Raw genomic sequence first — 24027 nt, 5'->3', positions numbered from 1 at the left:
AGCGGCGGAAGGTTTGCCATGCTGTTCCCCGGCGACCCCCCGTCGTTGGACACAGTGCGGGTCCCGGCAGACCAGTCACAGGGGCATACTCCCAACCCAATCCACCTCCACTCCACTCTCCTCTCTTTCCCTTCCTTCCCTTCCCTTCCCTTCCCCAGAGCCAAACACCTCCCCTCCCTGCTGTAACCCTTTCTCCCCCAGCCTTGTGTCCCAGTCCCAACAGACACAACCGCTTGAAACGCAACCCCCAACTTTTCCATTATTTTCAATTGGAAAATTGACCCCACATAACATGTTTTCACTTAACACAATCATTTTCTGAAACATCGATAGTGTTGAATGAGGAATTACTGTATATATTGTCTCTTGCTGGAGTGTATATTGTGAGGGTACCACTCTATTTCTATCCAGCTCAACTGATCCTTCTGTTTCTTATCTACTTATAGTGATTTGTTCCTGACTTTAATGTACCTTCATACTAATGATTTTTTGAGAGACTAACATTTTCTCTCTGGACATAAGTCCTTTATCTGCTGTGTAATCTGCTTATCTTTATTCATATGTGAACACTGGAGCTAATGATGTTTTTGTGGTGTGTGAGATGATCTAATAAATAGTGACCATGACAACACCAACATTTCTTCCTCCCCCCAACTTATAATTTTTCCTGAATGTTTAGATCACATCTAAATTACAGGTAGAACTTGACCATGCCTTGATTATGTCTTTGAAGGCAGATCTTTGTGCTTTAATCCTCATATTAGCGATGTTAGTGTGTAGTTGTTCACATGATTAACCGATAAGCCTGGGCTCATTGGTTAATCCTAACCACTATAGGCACACCCTTTCCCTCTTGCTGCCTCTGTATTAAGGAGAGGGGAGAGGCAGGAACCGCCTACCATCCCCAACACCTACTGCTTCCCACATAAATAACAGGGCAGGCAGCAGCTGGTGCTCTGAGCTCGGGCAGGGGGGGAAGCTGGCTTACAAGCTGCTAGAGGCAGCAGCATGAGGGCTGAAGGGGGCAGGCAGGAGCTGGTACACACGGGAAGCTGGCTTTTAAGCCAGTTCTCCGTATGTGCTGGCTCCCATGGAGCCGCATGCCCCCACCCTGCTGCCTCCCACAGAGGCAGCAGTGCAGTGAGGCAGGGTAGGCAGGAGTCAGTGTTCAGGGGAAACCGACTTTTAAGCTGGCTTCCTCTGAGCACTGGGTCCCACCTGTCCTCCTTCGTCTCCTGCCCTTGGCTCTGTGCTACTGCCTAGTGGGAGGTGGGTTGAGACAGGGCAAGTCTTACATTAGATCAGGGATGGGTAATAATTTTGTGCTGGGAGCCACTTCGGAAATTTTTGAAGTGGCCCTGGGCTGTACAGGAAGGGGCAGGGCATCGTGCGGAAGGGGTGGGGCCGATATATTTTTGGGTTCCCCACCGCCAGACAAGGATTGGTATGGGGGTGAGGGAGTGCCTTTGCCCCCACACACTCATGCCCCTAGGCCAGTTAGGGCCTGGGGGCGGGGGAGCGTGTAAAGCCTCCTTCATTTCCCCTCCCCTTTTTTGAACTGGGAACCAATAGGTTGAAGAAGTAAGCTATATTGCCTATTCATGCTGGGGGTAGGGAGAAACAGGCTCCTTGATTAATTCAAAAAGCTAACCTAGCTGTTGAGGTCATCTGCTTACAGGAAAGATTCTGTTAGTGTGTGGGGAAGGGGTTTCCTTTGATGAATGGGGGTGGGTGGGAGAAGGAGAGAGTTTGGGTAGTGTGCTTCCCTCTGAAGTGAGTGTATGCTGTTCTTTCTACTAAATGTTAAATTTTATTTAAAAGCTCCTTTTATTATGTTCTGTTGTACTTACTTAGGGTTGTATGCAAACTGTGTTGTAATTAGTTTTCTTACAAATGGAAGAGAGAATTAAAAACAACCCAGCTGAATGTTCATTTCAAATCATAATATAACACTCGTGTTCTTCCACACATGCAAAAATGTGTACACAGACAGGATACTTTTGAAGCAGCAAGAAAATTTAAAATAGTTTATATTTAAATATACGATTAGTGTCTGAGGTACAGATTTATATGATCACAATGTGCTGTTGCAAATTATTTAGTTTTTGAAGATTAAATATATTAGATATAAAATTGTTTTGTTTTTAAAGTTGGCTCAGATTTCTTTTGGGTGAATATTAATACAGGAAGTCCCCGGGTTACATCAATCCGACTTACGTTGGATCCCTAGTTACGAACGGGGAGAGGGAAGGGGGGCGTAGCTAGTGCGGCGTTCCCGGAGGCCGCAGCCCGGCGCAGGGCCGGGTGTTTAACGGCGGAGGCGGATTCCCCTTTAAATCTCCCCGCCTGCCCCCCCCCGGTCTCCCTCTTACCACAATGCACCGGGCGCGCCGGGCTCCCTCAGCGCCGCCTGAATGGAAATGCCGACGCTGGGGCGCAGCTAGTGCGGGGTGCCTCCCCCACTGTCGCCGCTTCCGGCGGCGCGGGGGGGCTTCCCCCCAGCAGACGAGGGAGACGCGAAGCTAGCGCCCCCCCCCCCCCCCCAGCAGACCAGGGAGACACGGAGCGGCTTTTCTCGCCGTGGATGACGTGGGCGGCGGGACCAACCTGGCAGCGCCCCAGCTGCTCTGTCCCAGGCGTCCAGATTCAGCCGCTGGTGAAACTGACCAGCAGCGGCTGAATCGGAGACGCCTGGGGCAGAGGAGCTGGAGTGCTGCTGGGTTGGTCCCGCAGTGCCGCTCCTCAGCGCTACTGGACCAACCTGGCAGCACCCTAGCTGCTCTGCCCCAAGCGTCCTGATTCAGCTGCTGTTGAAACTGTTGAAGCTCAGGGCTGGAGTTACAGCATGCAATTTATAGAAAGGATTTTGAAGAAGTAAGCTTTTAGTGTTATTGTCATTCTAATTTGCTATCTGCATTAGGGATGTTAAATATCGGTTTACTGAATAGTCGATTAACCTCATGAATTCTTATCTGTAAGTTGACTGTTCTATAGTCCCCAGGGGATGAGGTTTGCCCCACTCCTGAGAAACCCCCTGCTACTGTGTGCTGCTGCTGTATCAGAGGCAGCAGTGTGGGGTGCCAGGCGGGAACTAGTTTGTGAGGGGAGCCAGCTTAAAGACCAGCTGCCTGTCGCCCCATGCTCTTGTCTCTCATACAGAAGCAGCAGAGCAGGGTGGCAGCAGCCCCTGTCTGGAGGGGGATCTGAGCTCCTGGAGCCTGTGAGAGTCAAGCTGAGCTGCGTGCCCAGCTGGCTTCTAATACACTTTAAATGTAAAGCCGTAGCGGGGGTAGGTCTCGGACCCAGAGCAAACTACATAATTACTGGCGGGGAAGGGGGAATGTGTGTAGTCTATAGCATTAACCTATAAGCTTTTGCTTATCAGTTAATGGACTATACTATTACATCTGTAATAGGCATAAAGCTTAAATTTAAAAGCACGAGATGAAAGAATTAGGCTCTTTGACCATTTGGGCATTTTCTTTCTACCAGTCTAAATGCTAGAAGGCAGAACAGGCAGTTGGGTTTATGAGTTGTATTCTGGTTTCAAGACTCCAGTTAAGATGGGCTGTCAGTAGTCAACAATGAAAGTTGGAGGCAAGGGGGAGATTTCAAGCACCTCTCTGCTTTCCTCAGCCTCTGCATGTGCTGTATTGCTTTTGTTCTGTTTCCCTTTCTAAATACGTTCCTTGGGATTGCTCAAGAGTGCACCACTTGCTCAAGGAGCTGTAAGAGTAGATTTTGGACATTAGGGCACAAAATAATCCTGGATATACTCTTAGGCAAGCGCTAGTGATGACTGTGATAGCAGGATATGCTATGCATTGAGTGGATTCCTTTCCACTGGGATGAGGCACCTGTGGCCACCTACAATGGCTTCGTTGCTGCTTTGTGCTCCTGGTGCTCTGCTAAAGCAGTGTGAATTCAGTTCAAATTAGTTGAGTACTGATTATATACAAACAGATTTTTCTTATACTTAGATCTTAAATTTATTACTTAGTATAATAAAATTTCCTTTGACAGTTTTGCTGCTGATTAGGTAATTTTGATAATCTGTAAACAGTTAGAAATATAGTCTATCTGTTTTGAAATGCAAAAATATTATGTAAAACATTGTTTTTTACAACTGCCCTGCATCTGTCTGACTAATTCTAAGGGAGACTTAATACAAGTAAGATGCACAATCATGTGATTTTTTTTTTCCAGTATGTATTTAATCAAGAAAAACATCTAAAAATTTCAAGTCTGATAGAGAGGAGTGGAAGTTGAAATACTTAGAGGTGAACATAGTCCTCCCCCTGCTTTCTTTGATTATGATCAGAAATGGAAACTCTCTTCTAAATCATCTCACCCTTTGTTTCCAGGTTTTGAAAGTTTTCTTTTAAAGGTATGAAAATAGAATATCTGCAGGACAAAGAAAAATAATTCTTAAGTCACAAAATCAAATTTTAAAAATATTTTCCTACATGGGCCTTGCAGTAAAGAATATTTATTTTGCATGTTGGTCAAATTCAGTGATATTCAGATTTCAGTGCTTGAGTAGTGATCAGCATTACATAGAAGAGCCACAGTAGTCAGAGTTCATTGTTTCATTTACTCTTCTTCTCTCTATATACACATTTATTCTCACAGCAAAATGACTGACAAAATATTCTGCAGCTGGTTAATAACATAGTAAAAGCATCCTGATTTGTTAATGAAATCAAAGAGAGTTTGAATATCACATGCTGCAAAGAGCTGCAGGAAACACATTAAAGAGACTGTTTCCTTAGTCTCAGTCTTAAGTATCATATATCTAATTTCACTGTCATGTATTAATGTTATTCACTATATACTAGGGGGCTGTGCCTCCTGCTTGCTAGCTTGCCAACTCCCCTCTCTCTGAGGGTAGGTGTCTGGCCGGAGTGAGGGTGCAGAAGTGGGTTGGGGGTGTGTGGTCTTGGTGGAGGGTATGTGTGAGGGAGCTGGGTGAGTGAGGTCTTGACTTGGGGAGCATGAGTGAGTGGGCTGAGGGTGTGGGCTCTCAGCAGATGGGGTGTGCAAGAGAGCTGGGGATGTGGGGTCTTGATAGAGAGTGTGTGTGTGCGGACTGGGAGTGTGGGGAGACCATGTGGCTCCTGTCTCCCAGGAGCTCTTGAGTGAGGGGGCTAGGGATGCAGGGGTGTGTGAATGAGAGGCTGGGGGTGTGGGGTCTTGGCCTCCCCGGTACTTGGGGGGTGAGAGCCGTGCTGCCTCCCTGGTGCAAGGCGTGGGGCGAGGTGGGGAGACATTGTTTCAGATGTTAGTCTGATTTCAGTATTGCTATGGCTGAATTTTTCAAACAATACCAATTAGGTGTTCAAATCCTATTAAAATTCCTTCTTTGATAATTCCAGTGATTGTTGGTAAATGTTGCTGTTGAAATAGGTTTGTAGACATTAATTATTTTATTTTCAACCTGGCTAGCACTGGGCGCAGGGTGAGATGTCCCTTGTCCTGGCTGCCCGCTGCCCCATCCTCCGCTGAGCCCCGAGTGGCTGCGTCCTGAGCTCAGTGTTGAGCTGCCCAGGTGTAACTCACTGCTGCAGCCTCTGAGGTGTCACAAAGGGGTGGCCCAGCAGCATTTGGAGCAGCTGCTGTTTCCTTGCTAGTTAGGTTGCCCATTTGTGGGAGGGGGCAAGGTGTGCGTAGGGAGGGAGGAAGAAAGATAGGGTTTATGTGGTATAGGGGCTGGGAGAAGGGAGAGCCAGGGCTGGCATGGCCTGGGCCAGGGGAGGGAGGGAAAGAGCCAGGGCTGGCACGACCTCTGCTCTGCCCATCCTGGTGGCTGAGGGGAATGCCTGGGTTGCCTTTCCCAGAGTGGGGTTGGCGAGTGTAGCAAGCAGGGGGTACTGCCCCTTAGTATATTATAATTACTGTAACGGATTTGTCAGAAGAGAATGAATGGTGTTCTAGATCACCCCAGAGAAACTCAGTGTTCTGTTTTTGCCATATCTGCAGACTTAGTTTTTCTGGGCTTTAGCTTTATATACGTGAAATGGGGATAATGAAGACAGCCCTGTGAGGATACAAAATTTGTATCTGCATCCACAAAAATGAGCCATTGATATCCGGAAATTTGCAGAGTTCTAGACACAAAATTAGTATCTCTATCTATATTGCAAAAATGATGTGTGGATATCAGAATCCACATTTGTGGATGCACATACCTGCGGATTTGTAGAACTCTAATAATGCAAATTACCATTCTGACCAGGATTTTAGAACATTTCAAATAAGACACCATAAATATTTCTCTAATTAAAGAGTTAAAACATACAAACCTCCAGAACACTTTGTAATTATTATTTGAATGATAAATTATGTATATTGTGGTTCAATAATCATGAAGGAAAATATTGACCAGCAGTCTTTCTGACTGTGCATTATCAATTTTCTGTACTGATGAGGCACTGTGTCCTTTAGAAAACAATATGGTATGATCACATAAGACTGTCATGATTGTACATAAGGAGGTGTAGGTAATGTTGGACAGTTTGCATTAAGAAGTTATTAACATCGTGACATTTGAATGGCTTGCTGTAAAACTTTGACATTTAAAATGTATTTTTAAAATGGAATATTGATGCAACATAGAATTTTCATCATATTCAATAATAGTTGCTAGACAGTGTGAGCGCGCTTTGTATGACCCAGGAAAAGTGTAATTAGTGAGGGTGTGAGAATGAGCCCACTGTATTTCACCTAAAAGATTAAAATAAACCTAGAGGAAAATTAAACAATATTAAGTCAGTAGGACCAAATGATATTCATCCAGGAGTTCTGAAGGAGCTCAGATATTAAGTTGCAAACCAACTGGCATGTAACCTGCCCCTTAAATCGGCCTCTGTACCAGAAGGGCTGGAGAATACCTAAGGTAATGCTTCCTTTTTTAAAAAAAAAGGCTTGAGAGGCAATTCTCGTAGATGGTAGAGGTGTATAAAATTTTGAATTATATGGAAAAAGTGAATAAGGAAATGTTACTTACCTCTGCACATAACAGAAGTAACAGAGGTCACCCAAGAAAAATTAATAGACAGCAGGTTTAAAACAAATGAATTATTGCTTTGCACCACCCACAGTCAGCCTCTGGAATTCACAGCTTTGTTTGCAGCTCCTGAGTCTCAGAATGATTTGAAAGCCAAATGTGTAACTGGGTTAAAAAAAGATGAGTTTGTGGAGAATTCTATTATTTTTATATATTGCTAGCCAAGATAGGGATGAACTGCATGCTTTAGGTATCGCTAAGCCTCTGACAGAAACTGGGATTGGATAACAGGATAGATGGCTTAATTATCCTGTTCTTTTCATTTGTTGTGAAGTGTCTGGCAGCAACCACTATCAGAAGATAGGCTACCGGGCTAGAAAGTCTGATGCAATATGGTCTGTCTTAGGATTTTATATTAAAACTAATTATAAAAAGGATACTTTTCTGTGTGTCAGCATACGCATCAATGCTTGTACTGTTCTTAAGATAGACATTCAAAAAGTTATTCAAACTGCCTATTTCCCAGGATACGTCTTACTTTGACTCCACTTGCTATGTATTTTTGAGGTCTCCAATTAGTTTTTCAATGTTCCTTTCCTACACTGAAGACAGAATCAAACCTTTCTCATTTCTAACTGCCTTGTGATAGCTGAACCTGAGAGCAGATGTTCATAGGTGCCATGGAAATGGCTTAAAGTTATGGTGATTAGCTTTATGTTATACAGGAAGTCATCATAGATGCTCATAATATTGCTTTCTGGCCTTGACATTTGAAATCTAAATACTGAAAAACTTAATTTTGTGTAGGATAATTTTTTGTAGCTGCTGGCAGTTTGTTGCCTTCAGAGCTGGGTAGTTGGAAAGCATTGGCAACTGGCTGGGAGTCCAATTCCCAAGTCATAGTTGCTGTTAGTGGGGTGCTGTTTTCAGAGCTGGTTGCTTGGCCAACACCCTCTGCTGCAGCTGCCCAATTGTGAAGGCAGCGCAGAAGTAAGGGTGGCAGTACTGCAGTTCCTCCTAAAATGAACTTGTGACATCCCTGTAACTGCCTTCTGGGTCAGGAAGCCTAATTTGAGAAATGCTGGTTTCCCCCATGAAATGTGTATAGTACAGTACAGGGTAAAACCACAAAAGACCAGATTTTTTATAGAGTGAGACCAGATTTCGGTCTGACACACATTTTTCATAGTTGTGAGTTTGGTAGGGTCCTACTTACAACTTGGTCAAATTCAGACAGAATTTCCTGAGACCACAAAAGACACACGCTAGGGATGTAATCGACTAGTCAACTATCCGATAAGCAAATGCGTATCAGATAGTCAACTAGTGACTCAATATTAGTCGCTTCCGCTCCCCCCCACACTTGCTACCTCTATCAGAGAGAGTCAGCAAGCAGGGGAGCAGAATCCGGTGCTGGGGGGAACCGTCTTAAAAGCTGGATCCCCCAGCACCATCTCTGGGAGGGGAAGGGAGGGACACAATGGGGAAATAGTGGTGCTTCCGCCTTTGAAAAGTAGCGAGAGCAGGGCTCTTGCTACATTTTAAAAGCAGAAGTGCTGCAAGGAGTGCGGGGCCGGCGAGAGACTGCTTGAGTCCCCTGCTGACTGTGCCTCCCATGGCTGGCAGGGCTCTTGTTACATTTCAGAGGCAGAGGCACCCTTATCAACTAGTCAATGCAAATTACATCAACTATTCAATTAGTTAGTTAATCTAAATTTAACATCCTTAGCACATGCCTGACTCAAAGGCCATCCCCTGCCTAATTTCGAATCTCTGCTCCAAAGCTAGAGTTTCTCAAAGAAAAGGTTGTCAAAATGTTTTGTAACATGGACAAAACAATGTGTTTATTTTTAAATCTCTTTTTCAGTAATGGCTGAATCGTTTTAGTGGAAATAAATAAGTATTCTGAGGCAGACATTGTGTATGGTAAACTTCAGCCCAACTGGTTAAAGTTTGGCAGAGCTACAAGCAAATGAAAACTAAATCTTATAATGGGAAATATTAGGCAACCTTAAATATAGGCAGCATTACCATCTCTGCTTATAAATGTGTGAGGCTGTTAAAATCCAGTTCACCAACACATCTAATATTGTGTTAACCACAGTTTTTATAAAAAATAAGTTTTTATTTCTGTAGATCTCCTTCCAGTGTATTGGAGTTCCCAACAAAACGTTTTATTGACTCTTCTAATGAAAATAATTTCTTAAAAACAGATAGTTTATATAATGCAGCATGTTTGACAATACTAGGGGCAGAAATGACTATATTCAAATTAAAAGGACAGTTATTCTTTCAAAAAATTCTCTGCACTTGGACAGTGAAAGCAAATAAAGTAGTATTTTGTAGTGCTAAACTTCTAGGATTTAATAGTGCTAAACATTAAAAAAAATTTAGTACTAAAACACTGTCAATATTTTAACTTTGAATGAAGTTATATAGTTTGCACAGTCAACCTGTGGAACTCCTTGCCAGAAGATGCAGTGAAGTCTAGAACTTTAACGGAGTTCAAAAAAGAGCTAGGTAGATTTATGGAGGTTAGGTCTATCAATGGCTATTAGCCAGGATGGGTAGGAATGGTGACCCTGGCCTCTGTTTCTCTGGAGATGGGTGATGGGAGTGAGCACGTGAGGATTACCTCTTGTGATCCTTCCCTCTGGGGCATCTGGTATTGGCCACTATTGGCAGACAGGATACTGGGTTAAATGGACCTCTGGTCTGACTCAGTATGGCCTTAAAAATTTTTCCCTTAAAGCAGTCACTGTTTAATGTGCCTTATCTTGTGGAGGGTAAAATACCTGATTAGGAATGCTGGCCATCACACACAGTCTTTCCTCGAGATGGATGTGAAACCATGAAAAAGAAAGTAATAAAGTATCTTTGGTATCCAGTCTATGTAACTCATCCAAGCAAATGTAAATCAGAAGTCCCCAGGGGACAGCTCTCCTCTTTAGAAAAGCAGGAATTCTCTTCATTTGATATAGAATGGGATTCCAAGATAAGGACAAAAAATTGAGCAACAGATGAGGATTCAGGATTAAGGATTCCATTATACTTTTTTAAACGTTCACCGTTTAAATATATTGCTAGTGTAAATTTTTATCAGAAGTTGTAATGGACAGAAAAGTAGACAATTCTCTGAGCAGGGACTTCAGAGCATCAGGATATTCAGTGCAAGCCATCCTGTCAGCTATATGTTTAGTTAAAAATAAGGGGCAGATGCCTACTTATTTCTCCATGCACGGTGGGTAGGGCACCGACTGCTTGCAGCACTTGGCATTTGCCTCAGCACTGCAGCAATAATCCAAGGTTGGTGTGAAGGAGAAGATGCTGGAAAAAGAATTTACTCTGCAGATCTGGCAGGGGAGATACTGTGATCACAAAGGTGGTTTTCCCAGAGTGAGGCTCATCCATTGCACGGCAGATGTGCTGACCTGTAATTTTCCCCAAATGAAGGAAACTCAACTGCATAATTTGTGGTGGCTCCTGTGCCATTCAGGTTTTGACGTTTTCAAACTTATTAGTAAATTTAATTGAATCAAATCCAGAGCAAATGGAAAAATATATTTAGGTACAGGTAGGCAACACCCAAGGTATGTGGAGTAAACAGTATTAGTATGCTTGAACCATCATCTCCCATTGACTATCTATTATAGGCTCTGCCTTTATCTCTATATCCCTGTGCCTGAGGTTCTTTCATTGAGGATATTCCAGTCCCCTCAACTAAAGGTCTGTCATTTTTACTCTGTTACTTTGAAGTCTAGGCATGAATAACCTGGTAACTACTAATCTGGCATAAATGATATAGTTGACTTTGAAGCCCAAATACCTTCCCCGCTATCCATCCCAATTATTTAGTTATAAAGATGATTAAGGTTTCATGAGTGAAGACTGTTACATCATCTTTTACTGAAGATACATATGTCAAAGAAATTCCAGGAATTTTTAAAAAGCATATTGATTATAATTAGGTATATGAGCAAATATCTGAGTACATGGTTCATCGGTCAACCCTCACGGTTACATGCACATCCCCCGCTACCCATCTATCAGAGGCAGCTGGGGAGGGAGGCAGAAGCCCAGTGCATTTGCCACCCTTCCCTCACTGCTGCCAACCACGGAGGCAGCAGTGCATGGAGGGGTGAGGTTGGGAGTAGGTGCTTGCGGGGAGCTGGCTTAAAAGCCAGCTCCCCGCAAGCACCAGTTCCTGTGGAGCTGTCTGCCTCCCGCACAGCTGAGGGTAGAAGAGGGGAAATGGGAGCCAGTGCCAGTAGGGAGTTGTCTTAAAAGCTGCTTCCCTAGAGCACCAACTCCTGCGTCTGCATGCCCTTTGCCCCCCTGGCATGTAAATATGTAACCACTGAAAAATTCAAATGGTTACACCATTACACAAACACATTGTAACACCCCTAATTATAATGACAACTAGATAGTGTAGGGTCTGTTTTTATAATGAAGAGTAAAGAAGGAAGAGATGGGCTCTGTCAGAGAGATGCCATGCTTATGGGTTTGCTGCCCTCTGCATGGAGTGGAGAAGGCCAGAAGGGGCTGGTAGCTCCAGGGTATTTCTATGTAGTATATCACTGTAGTTTTGCATTAGTTGGACATGTAGAACAGTTAAGACATTTGTATTCTATGGTCCAGTAGAGACATAATAAGCATAATCCAGTCTCCTTCCCCAGAATTTACTCCTCCTGTGTTGTGTAATTGTGTACATGTGCTGTATAAGAGACTGGTTATGCAAAAGTGTTGTACAACACAAGTATAACATTCAGTGTAGGAAGCTTTAATTATCATTGTAATAGAGACCTGGAAAAGCAGCGGAGCCGCTACCTTCCCCACATAAACTAGTACACTCATCTGCTCCCAGGACCTTCAGCTCTTGAGGGAGACCCCCTTTCCTGAGTCCTTGCTGTTCCTTCCTTCTTTTACTACTCTCCTGTTATCTGGAGGCTTCATTAGGAGAATGGATTTTATGATCTTCCTCTCTATGACCCATATTAGCCCTCCTTGCCCTTTCTCTTAGGGTAGCCAGGATAAATTTGACATTGGATCCCAGACTATGCAAGAGCGCAAATACTTAAGGGACCTGGCCCAGTAGTGGTGGTACAGGGTCCCCTTCTCTCCTCTTCCACTGCCACCACTCAGTAGATCTGAGCCAGGTTAAACTTGCTGGCTCCAGGCTTAATGTTGGTCCATGACACTGAGAGGAGCTGCCATGAGTTTGGCCGATGAATTGGGATGTTGATGCCAGCTGTGTTCTCAGCTATGTTAGTTGTGCACATTTGGGCCTGATTTCTGCAGGTGCAATTGCAACTTGGGAATCTGCAACAATTTACCAGTGAGCACCCATGAACGAGTGCGATGTCCTGAGAACACCATTGACACCACAAATAATGAGTTCCATGGCTTCACCTTTCATGGAGGGTGCTTTTGTGATGTGATATGCGCCTTTCTGTTCAAGGCGTGCTTGTCAGTTCTGTGGCTCTCACTGGTGTCTGTACTCTGGAATTGAGACATTTACTTTGATCAGCTCTTTTGTTTCTCCAAGTTCACAGGAATACAAATGTAATGGTGAAGATAGACGTGTACAAGGCCAACAAATCCAAATGCTGTTTAGCAATTCCTTACAGGGCAGGCAAAAGAGAGTTCACACCCTCAGTCCAGGTTGTAGATATCATTTTGTTCTAGCTATAATAGTTCTGTACACAGAGAGGTGCAACTATGTAAGTGCAATGAATACTGGAACTTAAGCCATTGGAAAAAACAGTTATCAGGTGCTATGCAGCTTCTCTTTTCAAAATTTCACCCAGTAAACCAAACTGGATTATGAGGTCACAATTTCCACTTCCTTCTCCAGTGTCAAGCACATTATGTTCCATTTTCTTTATTGCATACAATAAAAGAGATAGAGATTGTGCGGTTTTAGATCTCAAACAATCCAAAAGTTTCCACAAAAATGACAAACTTCAGGATGGAGACAGCCTTAGTTCTTGTAGTGTACTCTGGAGATTTTGTAATTTCAGTAGATTAGGTTGAGTTTTATGTATGCCGTCAACACCATTGACAACTAAATCTTGCCTGTTTTGAAGCATCACTGTCATCTTCTCATCCTGCTCCATGAGTATTGGCGGTAGTGTAGGACACTTATGTGACCAATAGGGAAAATGCCTGTATTATTTTTTATAAATATTCTGTATGACCCTGTTTCTCTGTTCAGTTGTGTATTGCTGACTGAATACATAAAGTCAGAGGAGCCTGTAAAGGGGTTGTTTACAAAGAGAACAAGGAGAACAATGACCCAGTTAAAGACCATCCAGATTAGGAGGCTTTACTTTTTGCAAGCCTAAGACTGGCATCAAAGAAGATCTAAAAGCACCTAGAACAAGTGGGTTTTGGGGTGATCCAGAAGAGGCTTTGGGTATGCCAGTGAAATAAATAGCAAGCTGGGAAGACTCAATCAAACACAAAGCAATAAGACTGCAAGCAATTGAGACTCTTTCTCCTAAATCAGAAATAAGGAATAAGACTCACCAGAGCTATAAATAGAGAGCCTTAAGATCAAGTAAGGAAATGTGTGGCTTTTAACAGTGTTATTTTGCAGAGGATGAGATGGGTAGCTGTTTCTTTGAGATGAGTGGTATAGTCCCTGCTACAGTTAAGAGGCAGGATTTTTTTTGAGGAGATAAGCATTTGAATTGCTTCTTTCAAGCTCACAGCATGGGCTAGAATTTTCCACCTGCTCCCCAAAGAATTAGATCTAGAGAAATGAAATTAAGTTGCAGTGCTTGATCTTAAGATAGAAAGTTTGAGAGAAACAATGGCTCATACTCCCTGAAGAAACACAGGCATGGTTGGGTGTTTTGTCGTTTTGTGAAGAGAGCTGCTAACAGCAATCACAGAAGATAAGGAGTACCTGTCTGTGAAGAAAACATCTTCTGACATGGACAAGGTGATGAGTAAGATATTCCATATGTATTCTCTGCCCCAACATCGTCTATTGTGTTTATCCTTTTTTCCAGACAGGCTCTGGTATTCCGTCATCCAGGATCTCTAGAAGATAAAGGAGATTAACAAGCAAGATCCAAGAACGTGCAAATTCAGGTACATAACATCAGTTGCCCTACACTTTCGGTATGCAGGTGCCAAAGACACTTACAATGCATGAAACCCTGGAGAAGCTGAAAGAAGTATAATCATGACAGCCCTACCTTTGGATAGCTGATCAGTTCCTGATTGAATTTTGTCGTACCTTTCAACTGTTAGCAGCGCTCTTGTTCTGAGATACAGTTTCTACTTCCAGGTGAGTTACATGATTATGGGCATAGTAAATCATTAAAATAAGGCTTCCGAGAGAGGCTTCTAGTAATATGCTTATTTTCAGTCTATTGAAATCTTTTTCTTAGTCACAATGACATCTGCTAGATAATTTTCAGAACTTATAGCCTTACTCCGGAAAGAGCCTCATTGTGTGTTTCGTGATGATAAGATGGTCTTTAAAACAGCATCAGAGTTTATTCCCAAAGTGGATGCTTCTGTTGACGAGTCTCAAGATTGAATTTTTCTTATTGAGTGTAAGCTAAAGCCACCTGCAGAAATAATTACTTGAAATATGACAAATCAAGAGGATGACTACTTCGTTTGTATTCAATTGAAAAGCAAATGGAGAAAATAATGGAAATTTTGTGTCTGAATAGATGAGATGTATCTTAGAGGATTGTAAATGGTTAGATAAAATGGTGTCTTGAGGATAATGAGGATTTTTTTTTCACAACATGACTAGATCCTGAACAGAGAAAGAACATGGCTATATCATGTTTCAGTTGAAAGAAATTAGCAAAGGATCTCTTCTGTTACCACTCTCCTCACTTCCTACATATAAACCAAGCCTTCAGACATCTTGATGTGCCTTGTTGGTATGAGCTTGTTTCCCATTAGTGAAGATACTAAAGAGAAGAAGGAAAAAATTAATTATCCTGTGTTTTTCCATCAGAACTACCACTAATATTTTTCTTTAAATTCAGAAGCTTTGTTATGCTTAATACCCCTTGAAATGAGCTTAATAACCCTTGAAATGAAATTGTGTTAAGATTATTGATTTTTCTCATACCTCATGGTTGGGTGATATTTAAAGAGTTTAATGAGTATTAACTCACCTAATTGTGAACTCATTCCTTCCTAGGACCTTAACTTAGTTTGACAAGATTCATGGGTCACCCCCTTTGAACTGTTGGTGTCTCTTGGATTTCATTGTCTGCTAAGACAGTTTTCTAGGTAGCAGAAACGTGGGAGAAAAGAATAGGAGAGCTAAAAGCTTTTATGTTGGCCATGACAAATTCAGGCTGGAAGTTAGAAGACTATTTCTAACCATCCGTGGGAAATTGTTCTCCCAATACAAGTTGTGGGAGCAAACAACTTAATTAGCTTTAAGAACAGGTAGACCCACTATTGAGTGTAGTTGGATGGGGCTGTTTGTGATGGGGCAGTGCGCAACGGGGGGTGTAGGGGGGTATCACTTTCTGTTTAAGTCAGGGCTACTCCACATGCGACCTGCAGCCCATTTGTTTGTGGCCTGCAGTGCAGTTTGGGTTTACGTGAGGCTAATGCATGGCCTGCAGGTGGCATCCTTTGAACATGGCCTCCACTGGAAACATACTCCACAGTGCTGAGGCATCTCCTACACAGGGTGAGCACTGAAAGACGCAAGAGGATGGTCTGGCTGGAACAGATGGTACAGGGTGTCGGCATTTCTAGCCCGCAGGGAGGAGGAGCCGCGAGTGCTAGGGCATTGTGTAAAACAAGATACTAACATGTATTTGCGCATATATATATATATATATATATCACAGAATGAAAGGCACCAAAATAAAAATAAACCTTTCTACTTCCAGTAATTGCAGATATGTAGCTATTGTAACTATTCTGTGACATATATATTGAAGCAAAACTGTTGTCTTTCCTTGGAGTTCTGTATAAAAACGGATGGCAGAGTATGGTTTCTGGTCATTAGAAAAATCTTTGCTCCTTATGTCATGTCTTCAACTGATGATCTGAAAAGGCAAAAGATCTGGTTGAAGTTTAAATTATTGTAAAGTATTAAAGAGTGCAGCAAAATAAATGAAAACAATAAACGTGTGTGTTTTTTACACAGAATTCTTTGGAAATTAAAAAAACATAACGGGAGGAGTGCTGGAAAAAAGGATAAGTCAGAAGATTTGGACATTGGATCAGAGGATATCGGATATCTCTGTAATACAACACTTAAAAAAGTATGTGAACTGTTTTCTTCTGTTAGTAAGCCTGAGCTAAAAGTCAGCAGGTCATTTTACCACTAACCATGGTAACATTTGTCATTTAATAATTTTCCTTACTGTTGAAATTTATGGTACAATGTACTAACTTTCTTAAAATACAGGTTTTTTGTCCATCTATCAAACAGAAGTAATTTCTTGTTTTGTTTTTGTTTTTAGAATGTTATATTGCAGTGGCTGCTGGAGGGCCCCAAAGAGGATCGTGGTTCTTTTGTGATAGGCACTGCATAAATATATAATGTGACATGGCCCTGCACGGAAGAGCTTACTCTTTTCAGATGACAAGTGAGATAGGAGGCCTAAAGAAAAAGGAGCACAGTCAAAGATAGACAAATGTTTGTTATTTACAATTGGATGTTTTTCTATCTAATATAGATAACATTTTGAATGTGTGGTTATAGTGGAAAAGCAGAGTCAAATGAATGTATCTTACATTCTAGTATATTCTAAATGGTTATTGTGGGAGTAAGGTTTGTAATGGGCCATGTAGCGAAAAAAGTCTGTCTCCCTTCATATTTTTGTTAGTCAGTTTCGTTGTTTTAGTGGAGCACAGCTGTTTACAGAGCATCCATTCTGGAAGGTGAGATTTTTGCCTCAAGTAAATTGCAAGCTCATGTGGAGGGTTTTGGGCATCAGTGCCAAAGCCTTGAACTTGACGTTGGATGTGCTATCATTTGTATATATTGTTGCTGTAAAGAGTGAGATGATCACTGAGCTGTCCATGACAACAGCTACAGCCATAAAGGGAACAAGCTATTTTAGTATTCATAAGGAATGGATTGGAAACTAATACAGATGCTGTTAAAATCCTATTATATAAACCAGTGGTATGGCCTGGAATATTTTGTGCAGTGTTGATCATCCTTTTTCAAAAATAATATTTCAGACCTGGAGGGGGGTTAGAAAACACTAACTTCCGTAAAGATTCCATTTGTACCTCTTGTAGTAAATTTTCTCCTCAAACCCTCAAAAGTTCTTGTGTGCTGACGGAGTTGCACATGTTTGACTCCTGTAGCCTGCTTCAGCTCAGGGCTGCAGAGCAGAGCTTGCCTTGCAATTTCACCTTCTTCCTCTTGTAGACTGCCATGGTGCTGGGCATATGAAGGGAGAGTAGGGAGACTGTCCATTGGTATAGTGAGGGGGGTGGAAGGAGCAGTTGCCCCATGGCACCATGATAGGGTGAGCGCAGGGAGAACTGTGCGAGTTGGTCTGATGTGGCCGCAGCCGCAGGTGCTGCGGCGAGACTGGGCAGTCCTAGATCCGCCTGCACCGTTCTCCCTGTGCTCACCTTAGTGTGGCGTGGGGGTTGGGGGCTGGAGAACTGCCCCCCCCCAGATCCCTCGCTACGCCACTGAGACTGTCTTGATTTATGCTCATTGGGACCTCATTCCCCTAGCCTGAAGAGCATGGAGGAGAAAATAGCAGCTTGATTAAAATGCTTACAGGTGAACAACCAGGGAACAGATGCAAGGCAGGGTGGGGAGATAGAGGCAGGAATTGAGTAGGGAAAGAAGAGGAGTTGTGGGATAGGGACAGGAGTAGAGGGAGGGAGAGGATAGGCCCATGAGATGGAAGAAGGGCAGGTATCCAGGGAATTGGAAAGGATAGGGGCCAGGAGTGAGGGGTTTGAATAGGAGTGGTTATGTGGGTGCATGGGAAATGACAAGGCCAGGAACTGGCAGAGTTTGTAATGCGGGGTGCGGCGCAAGGAGGGTTTAAGGTAGCAGGAGGAGTGGTAAGTAAAAGAGCAGGTGAGAAGGAGAAGGTCAGGAGAGGGAACCAGGGAGGGAAGGTGGAAGCAAGTGAGATACAGGAGACAGAGTTGAGGTTAGCAGCAGTAGAGAGAGATGGACAGGAGCTTTGAAGAAGTGGCAAATTTGAGCAGAAAGAAAGAGGCTGGTCTGATAATAAAGAAAGGTCTGTATACACTGGAGAGCACTCCCCCAGAGCATAGAATTGAATTGCTGAGTCTCTACATGGCTTTGCTGTTTAGTAAATAGCTATAAACGTAATAGCCAAGTGTATGTCACATCCCCCTCTCTAGTGGCAGGTCTGCATAGAGGAGAAGAATCTTCTACAGTTACCACTTACCCTGCTCAAGTGCAGAGGGGCTGTGCTGTGATTCTAAAGAGTCCTTGCCTGCTGCTGACTTAAATTGGGGTCAGTGTGATTCCTCATGATGAAATTCTTGCTCTTTCAGTTGGCTTAGGAAAAAGTATTATGCTTAAGTTGTAAAGTCAAGCACTCAAAAGTTATGAAATGCCAGAATTAAAGTTAACCAATTAAGTGGGATCCCTCTCCAATCTTTCTGCACTTGGGGCTGCTGGCCCCACTCCCATGCCTCTCCCTGTCCTCCTAAGCTTGGGGCCACTACACTGATTCCTGAAGTGTTAACAACTGACAATTGACTAACTACTAGGAATTTTATGGATTATGATGTGCAGTATACTGTGAAGAAAGGAGGGTGTCTGGTTACTAGGTGTCAGGCAGGATAATCTGGGATTATTGTCTGGTAATATATTTGTTTCCATTGATCTCTTTCAGTTATTTAATCAAATGTGTCTATTTAGTTTGGGAATTCAATATATGTTATATAATTATATGGACCATCTTACTATATTATTTAAGAACTCCACCATTTTTACTATGCTCATCTTCACAAACATCTCTGTGAGGTAAGAAAGTACTGCTATGCAGTAGTACTTTATGCAGATGGAGAAGTAAAGTGCAGACAGACTGAGCAACTTGCTCAAGTTGACATGGGAAGTCTGTGGTGGAGTTAGCAAGTTTGAATCTCCCAAGTCCTGGGTTAGTGCTTTAACCGCAGGACTGCCCTTTTCTGCTACTAGCTGTTTTCTAAGTGGTTACTGTGCAAAGCGGAGCTCCGTTTTTTGCTGTTGAAAATTGTGGCTGATTATATTTGTTCAGAGATTAGTGGTTAAATTAAAATAGCAGCATCTTGCTTTACATTTCAATATGTGTCATCAGTTTGTGATCATTGTATTGAAAGAGAAACCTATAAAATGTAATTCTCATGTATTTTCTTTTTACAGATGTGGTGACTAGAAGAACCTCTCTTTTTGTTCATAGCATATATAGTGCCTTATAAAGATGGGGTTTGGAAGTGACCTAAAATATTCTCATGATGCTTTGTTAAAATTGCAAGATTGGGAGTTACGATTACTAGAAACTGTGAAGAAATTTATGGCCATGAGAGTAAAAAGTGACAAAGAATATGCATCCACTTTACAAAATCTTTGTAATCAAGTTGATAAAGAGAGTACTTCCCAACTGGATTATATTAGCAATGTATCCAAGGTAAGAAAAGATTATTTAAAAATTAAAATTGGCGTGTTATTGTTTTAATTATTATGTTAACTCCTTTTTCTGCATTGTAAAGTCATCTCTAAGATGAACTTCAAAAGTGTTTCATTGTCCTTTGGTGTTTGTCCTTTTGGGGGTGAATCCCTTATGCTACCCTGAGTCTTGTGTTCCATCTTCTTCATTCTCCCACCTTTTCCATTTTCATTCTTTGTTAAGCCAGATGTAATTCTGCTTCAACAGTGGCCACTGGATTCCATTCATGCAGCTTCTTGAGAGTTAGTTTTAGTAAAGAGGTTGAAGTATGTCTGCTACAGTCCCGGGGCAGAATGTGTTATGAAACTTCTCTGCTTGAACTGAAAAAAAAGGACCAAGCTAGAATCTTTAATTTTGATCTCTGGTATTGTAGACTCTGGGGTACATAGGAACGGCTGTACTGAGTCAGACCAAAGGTCCTTCTAGCCCAGTATCCTGTCTGCCGACAGTGGCCAGCACCAGGTGCCCCAGAGAGGGTGGACTGAAGACAATGATCAAGCGATTTGTCTCCTGCCATCTCTCTCCAGCCTCTGAAAAACAGAGGCCAAGGACACCATTTTATCCCCTGGCTAATAGCCTTTTATGGACCTAACCTCCATGAAATTATCTAGCTTCTCTTTAAACTCTGTTATAATCCTAGTCTTCACAGCCTTCTCTGGCAAGGAGTTCCACAGGTTGACTACACGCTGTGTGAAGAAGAACTTTCTTTTATTAGTTTTAAACCTGCTACCCATTAATTTCATTTGGTGTCCTCTAGTTCTTCTATTTAGGGAACTAATCACTAATTTTTCTTTATCGGCCCTCTCCACACCACTCATGATTTTATAGACCTCTATCATATCCCCCCTCAGTCTCCTCTTTTCTAAACTGAAAAGTCCCAGTCGCTTTAACCTCTCCTCATATGGGACCCGTTCCAAACCCCTAATCATTTTAGTTGCCCTTTTCTGAACCCTTTCCAAGGCCAAAATATCTTTTTTGAGGTGAGGAAACCACATCTATACACAGTATTCAAGATGTGGGCGTACTATAGTTTTATACAGGGGCAGTAAGATATTCTGGGTCTTATTTTCTATCCCTTTCCTAATAATTCCTAGCATCCTATTTGCCTTCTTGACCCCCGCTGCACACTGCGTGGAAGTTTTCAGAGAACTGTCCACGATAACTCCAAGATCGCTTACCTGATTTGTCATAGCCAAATTAGCCTCCATCATACTGTACGTATAGTTGGGGTTATTTTTCCCGATGTGCATTACTTTACACTTATCCACATTAAATTTCATTTGCCATTTTGTTGTCCAATCATTCAGTTTGGTGAGATCTTCTTGGAGTCCCTCACAGGCTGCTTCTGTCTTGACTATCCTAAACAGTTTAGTATCATCCACAAAATTTACTACCTCACTGCTTATCCCTTTCTCCAGATCATTTATGAATAAGTTGAAAAGGATTGGTCCCAGGACTGACCCTTGGGGTACACCACTAGTTACCCCTCTCCAATCTGAAAATTTACCATTTATTCCTACCCTTTGTTTCCTGTCTTTTAACCAGTTCTCAATCCAAGAAAGGACTTTCCCTCTTATCCCATTGCCATGTAATTTACACAAGAGCCTTTGGTGAGGGACCTTGTCAAAGGCTTTCTGAAAATTCAAGTATACTATATCTACTGGATCCCCCTTATCCGCATGTTTGTTAACCCCTTCAAAGAACTCTAATAGATTAGTAAGACAGGATTTCCCTTTACAGAAACCATGGTAACTTTTGTCCAACAAATTATGTAACCCATATAATGTTATGTTTAGAGGGGTTAGCATTAGACTATATTGAAGTAAGATTTTTTTAAAGAGTTAAATAGAAACTATTGTTCATGTAATTTAAAGGCTGTGACAAAAATAGAAAAAAAGCCAGGAAATTCAGAGCTAAGGCTGACATTCTGACTATTATTCACACCACAGTGTGTAGTTGTAAAAACAAAGCATTGATTAAGGCCAGAGTTTCTCAAGACTTTTTCTCATAATTGTAATATTGTTAAACATAGTATTTTTGTAGTTTTTTTTAAAAGCTTGCTTTTTTAACAAAAAATAGAAACCGTGTGGCAGTGGCTTCCACACTTCACCTGTTACTAAGCCTTAGGTCAGTGGTAGTGAATTGTTACTAACCAGTTGGTCCACTTAGCCTTATCCACATCTTCATTCCAAAATAAGAGGCATTTATATTTATAATATAAAACAAGAAAATGACACTGGTTACTGGCAACACCTAGATTTCTCTTATTGCAGCTTTCTGTATGTATATTTGAGTGATATATTCTAAATCTAGTTAACTAATTAAAAAGCCGTTAAATAGCCGTTAGCTAAGTAAAACTTTTTTCATAGCAATATCCAGCACAGTAAAAAAACTTGGGAATTTACTTGTCAAATCATACTTGTACTATAAGACAGAGAGAGAGAGAGTCTTGAAGAATGATGCATTGCAAAGTGAATTGTTACTAACCAGTTGGTCCACTTAGTCATATCCACATCTTCATCCACATCATTTTCTCCCAGTAAGCAATTTTCCTTATGATGTTTTACTCTTGTAGCTAAGTCCTGCATCATCTTCTTGTACTGCTTATACTTGACACATTTTCTTTCTTTACTCAAAGAATGAATTTCTTCCAAATATTCCCAGATAAGGTCTGTCTTATGCCCAAAATAGGGATGTAAGCGACTCGTCGACTACTTGATAGGCAAAAGCTTATTGAATAGTTGGCATACTGGTCGATAAGTCACTCGTCCCCCTTGCTGCCTCTATCAGAAAAAGGCAGCAGCTGGGGTTGGAAGATGGGGTGCTGGGGGGAGCCTGCTTAAAAGCCGGCTCGCTCAGCTCTGTGGTAGGGGTAGGGGCACGGGTAGCATTCCACCTTTGAAATGTACAAGAGTCCCCACTATGCTCTTCTGCTTCGAAATGTACAAGAGCCTTAGCAGGAGCTCTTACATATTTCAAAGGTGGAATGCAGCACAGCACTTCTGCCTTTGAAATGTAGCAACAGACGGGTGGACTCTTATCAACTAATAGAAGTGCCCTTATCAACTAATTGAATGTAGTTGATGGAAATTCACTCCATTGTTCCTTTCTATGCTCCTTCCGTCCTTTCCTATATATTGTGTCTCTAAGACTAGGTCTTAACTAACTCCTCTGCAGTGCTTGGCCATGGTCCATCACCACAAAAGCACAGAACAAAAATAATACTGTCTAGGTTGTCTTCCTTTCTACATGTTACTTTTTAGTCTGCTGAGAAACAAAAATTCAAAGCCTGGAATTTTCAAGAAGTAAGAGCTAGTAGTTAGCCTGGACAGATTAGAACCATTAATTCATTTTTCTGAGACTGTAAGTGTATGTGTAACATGTTTGTGACGAGAATTAATTGTAATTGTTATTTTTAAAAGAGAAATTTAGTATTTTATTGAATTAAAAAATAAAACCAGTTTTAATAAATACATCTTGATTTTTAAACCATCAGTTTTTATTAACTCTGGTTATAGATCTGTGAGCTTAGCATTGATCCAGGGCAAAGTAATGCAGTGGCTCATACAAGACTTGATTGATAAAGCAGTTAAAGCAGTCAAAACAATTTTGTGGAAATCACACTTATCAAAGTACCTTTATAGCTTATTTTGTTGACATTGCAAGGTTGGGTGATAAAAGAATAACATTGATGTAATAGGCTTCTCTAAGAACTGATTTGGTATCACATGGGACATTCTGATTAAGAAATTACAACAATGCAAATTTAACATGGCACCCATTAAATGGTTTAAAACTCGCTATTTAATGTAACTGTTAATGGGATTAATCATTGAGTAGGTATGTTTCTAGTGAGATTCCACAGAGATTGGTTGTTGACCACACACGATTTAACATTTTTATCAATGACCTGGAAGAAAATATAAAACTTATTGATGGTAGATAATGAAAAGGACAAGTGACTAATTCATAGTTATCTGAATTGCTTGATAAACTTGGTGCAAGCAATACTACGTAATTTAATTTGACCAAGTGTAAAAGTCATACATCTAGGAACAAAGAATGTAGGCCATACTTAGAAGATGGAGATTTTGTCTTGGGACACAGTGACTCAGAAAAAGAGGAGGTGTGAAGGTGGATAATCAGCTGAACATGAGCAACCTGAGTGACAGTGAGGTCAAAGGGCTGATGTAATCTTGGGATGTATAAACGGGAAAATCTTCAGTAGGAATAGGGAGGTTATATTACTTGTCAAGTGAACACTGGTTTGACTGCTCTTGGAATGCTGTGTCCAGTACTAATTCCTACAGTTAAAAGATGATGATAAATTGGAGGGAATTCAGAGGAGACCCAGAA

The 24027-nt window shown here is 41.8% G+C and overlaps 1 protein-coding gene and 1 pseudogene across 8 annotated transcripts in view; both read left to right on the top strand.

The window, feature by feature from the left end:
• Positions 1-24027, top strand: part of FER (FER tyrosine kinase) — a 339100-nt gene that overhangs the window by 5465 nt on the left and 309608 nt on the right. For 4 of the 8 annotated variants that reach the window (XM_075932040.1, XM_075932046.1, XM_075932042.1 and 1 more), the window contains exons 2-5: positions 14026-14306; positions 16155-16272; positions 16474-16649; positions 19368-19632. In XM_075932040.1, the coding sequence (XP_075788155.1) occupies positions 19426-19632 (207 nt within the window). In that variant the 5' untranslated portion in view covers positions 14026-14306; positions 16155-16272; positions 16474-16649; positions 19368-19425. Of the gene's footprint in view, positions 1-14025; positions 14307-16154; positions 16273-16473; positions 16650-17534; positions 18475-19367; positions 19633-24027 lie in introns of those variants that run through there. The other 4 variants (XM_075932044.1, XM_075932043.1, XM_075932041.1 and 1 more) reach the window with 3 other exon arrangements.
• LOC112546785 (U1 spliceosomal RNA) lies at positions 10352-10505 on the top strand (annotated as a pseudogene).

This window comes from Pelodiscus sinensis, chromosome 6 (assembly GCF_049634645.1).
Source record: "Pelodiscus sinensis isolate JC-2024 chromosome 6, ASM4963464v1, whole genome shotgun sequence".
In the NCBI taxonomy this organism is placed as follows: Eukaryota; Metazoa; Chordata; order Testudines; family Trionychidae; genus Pelodiscus; species Pelodiscus sinensis.
The sequence above is the reverse complement of the archived record's forward strand: the minus strand, read 5'-3'. Positions and strand labels throughout refer to the sequence as shown.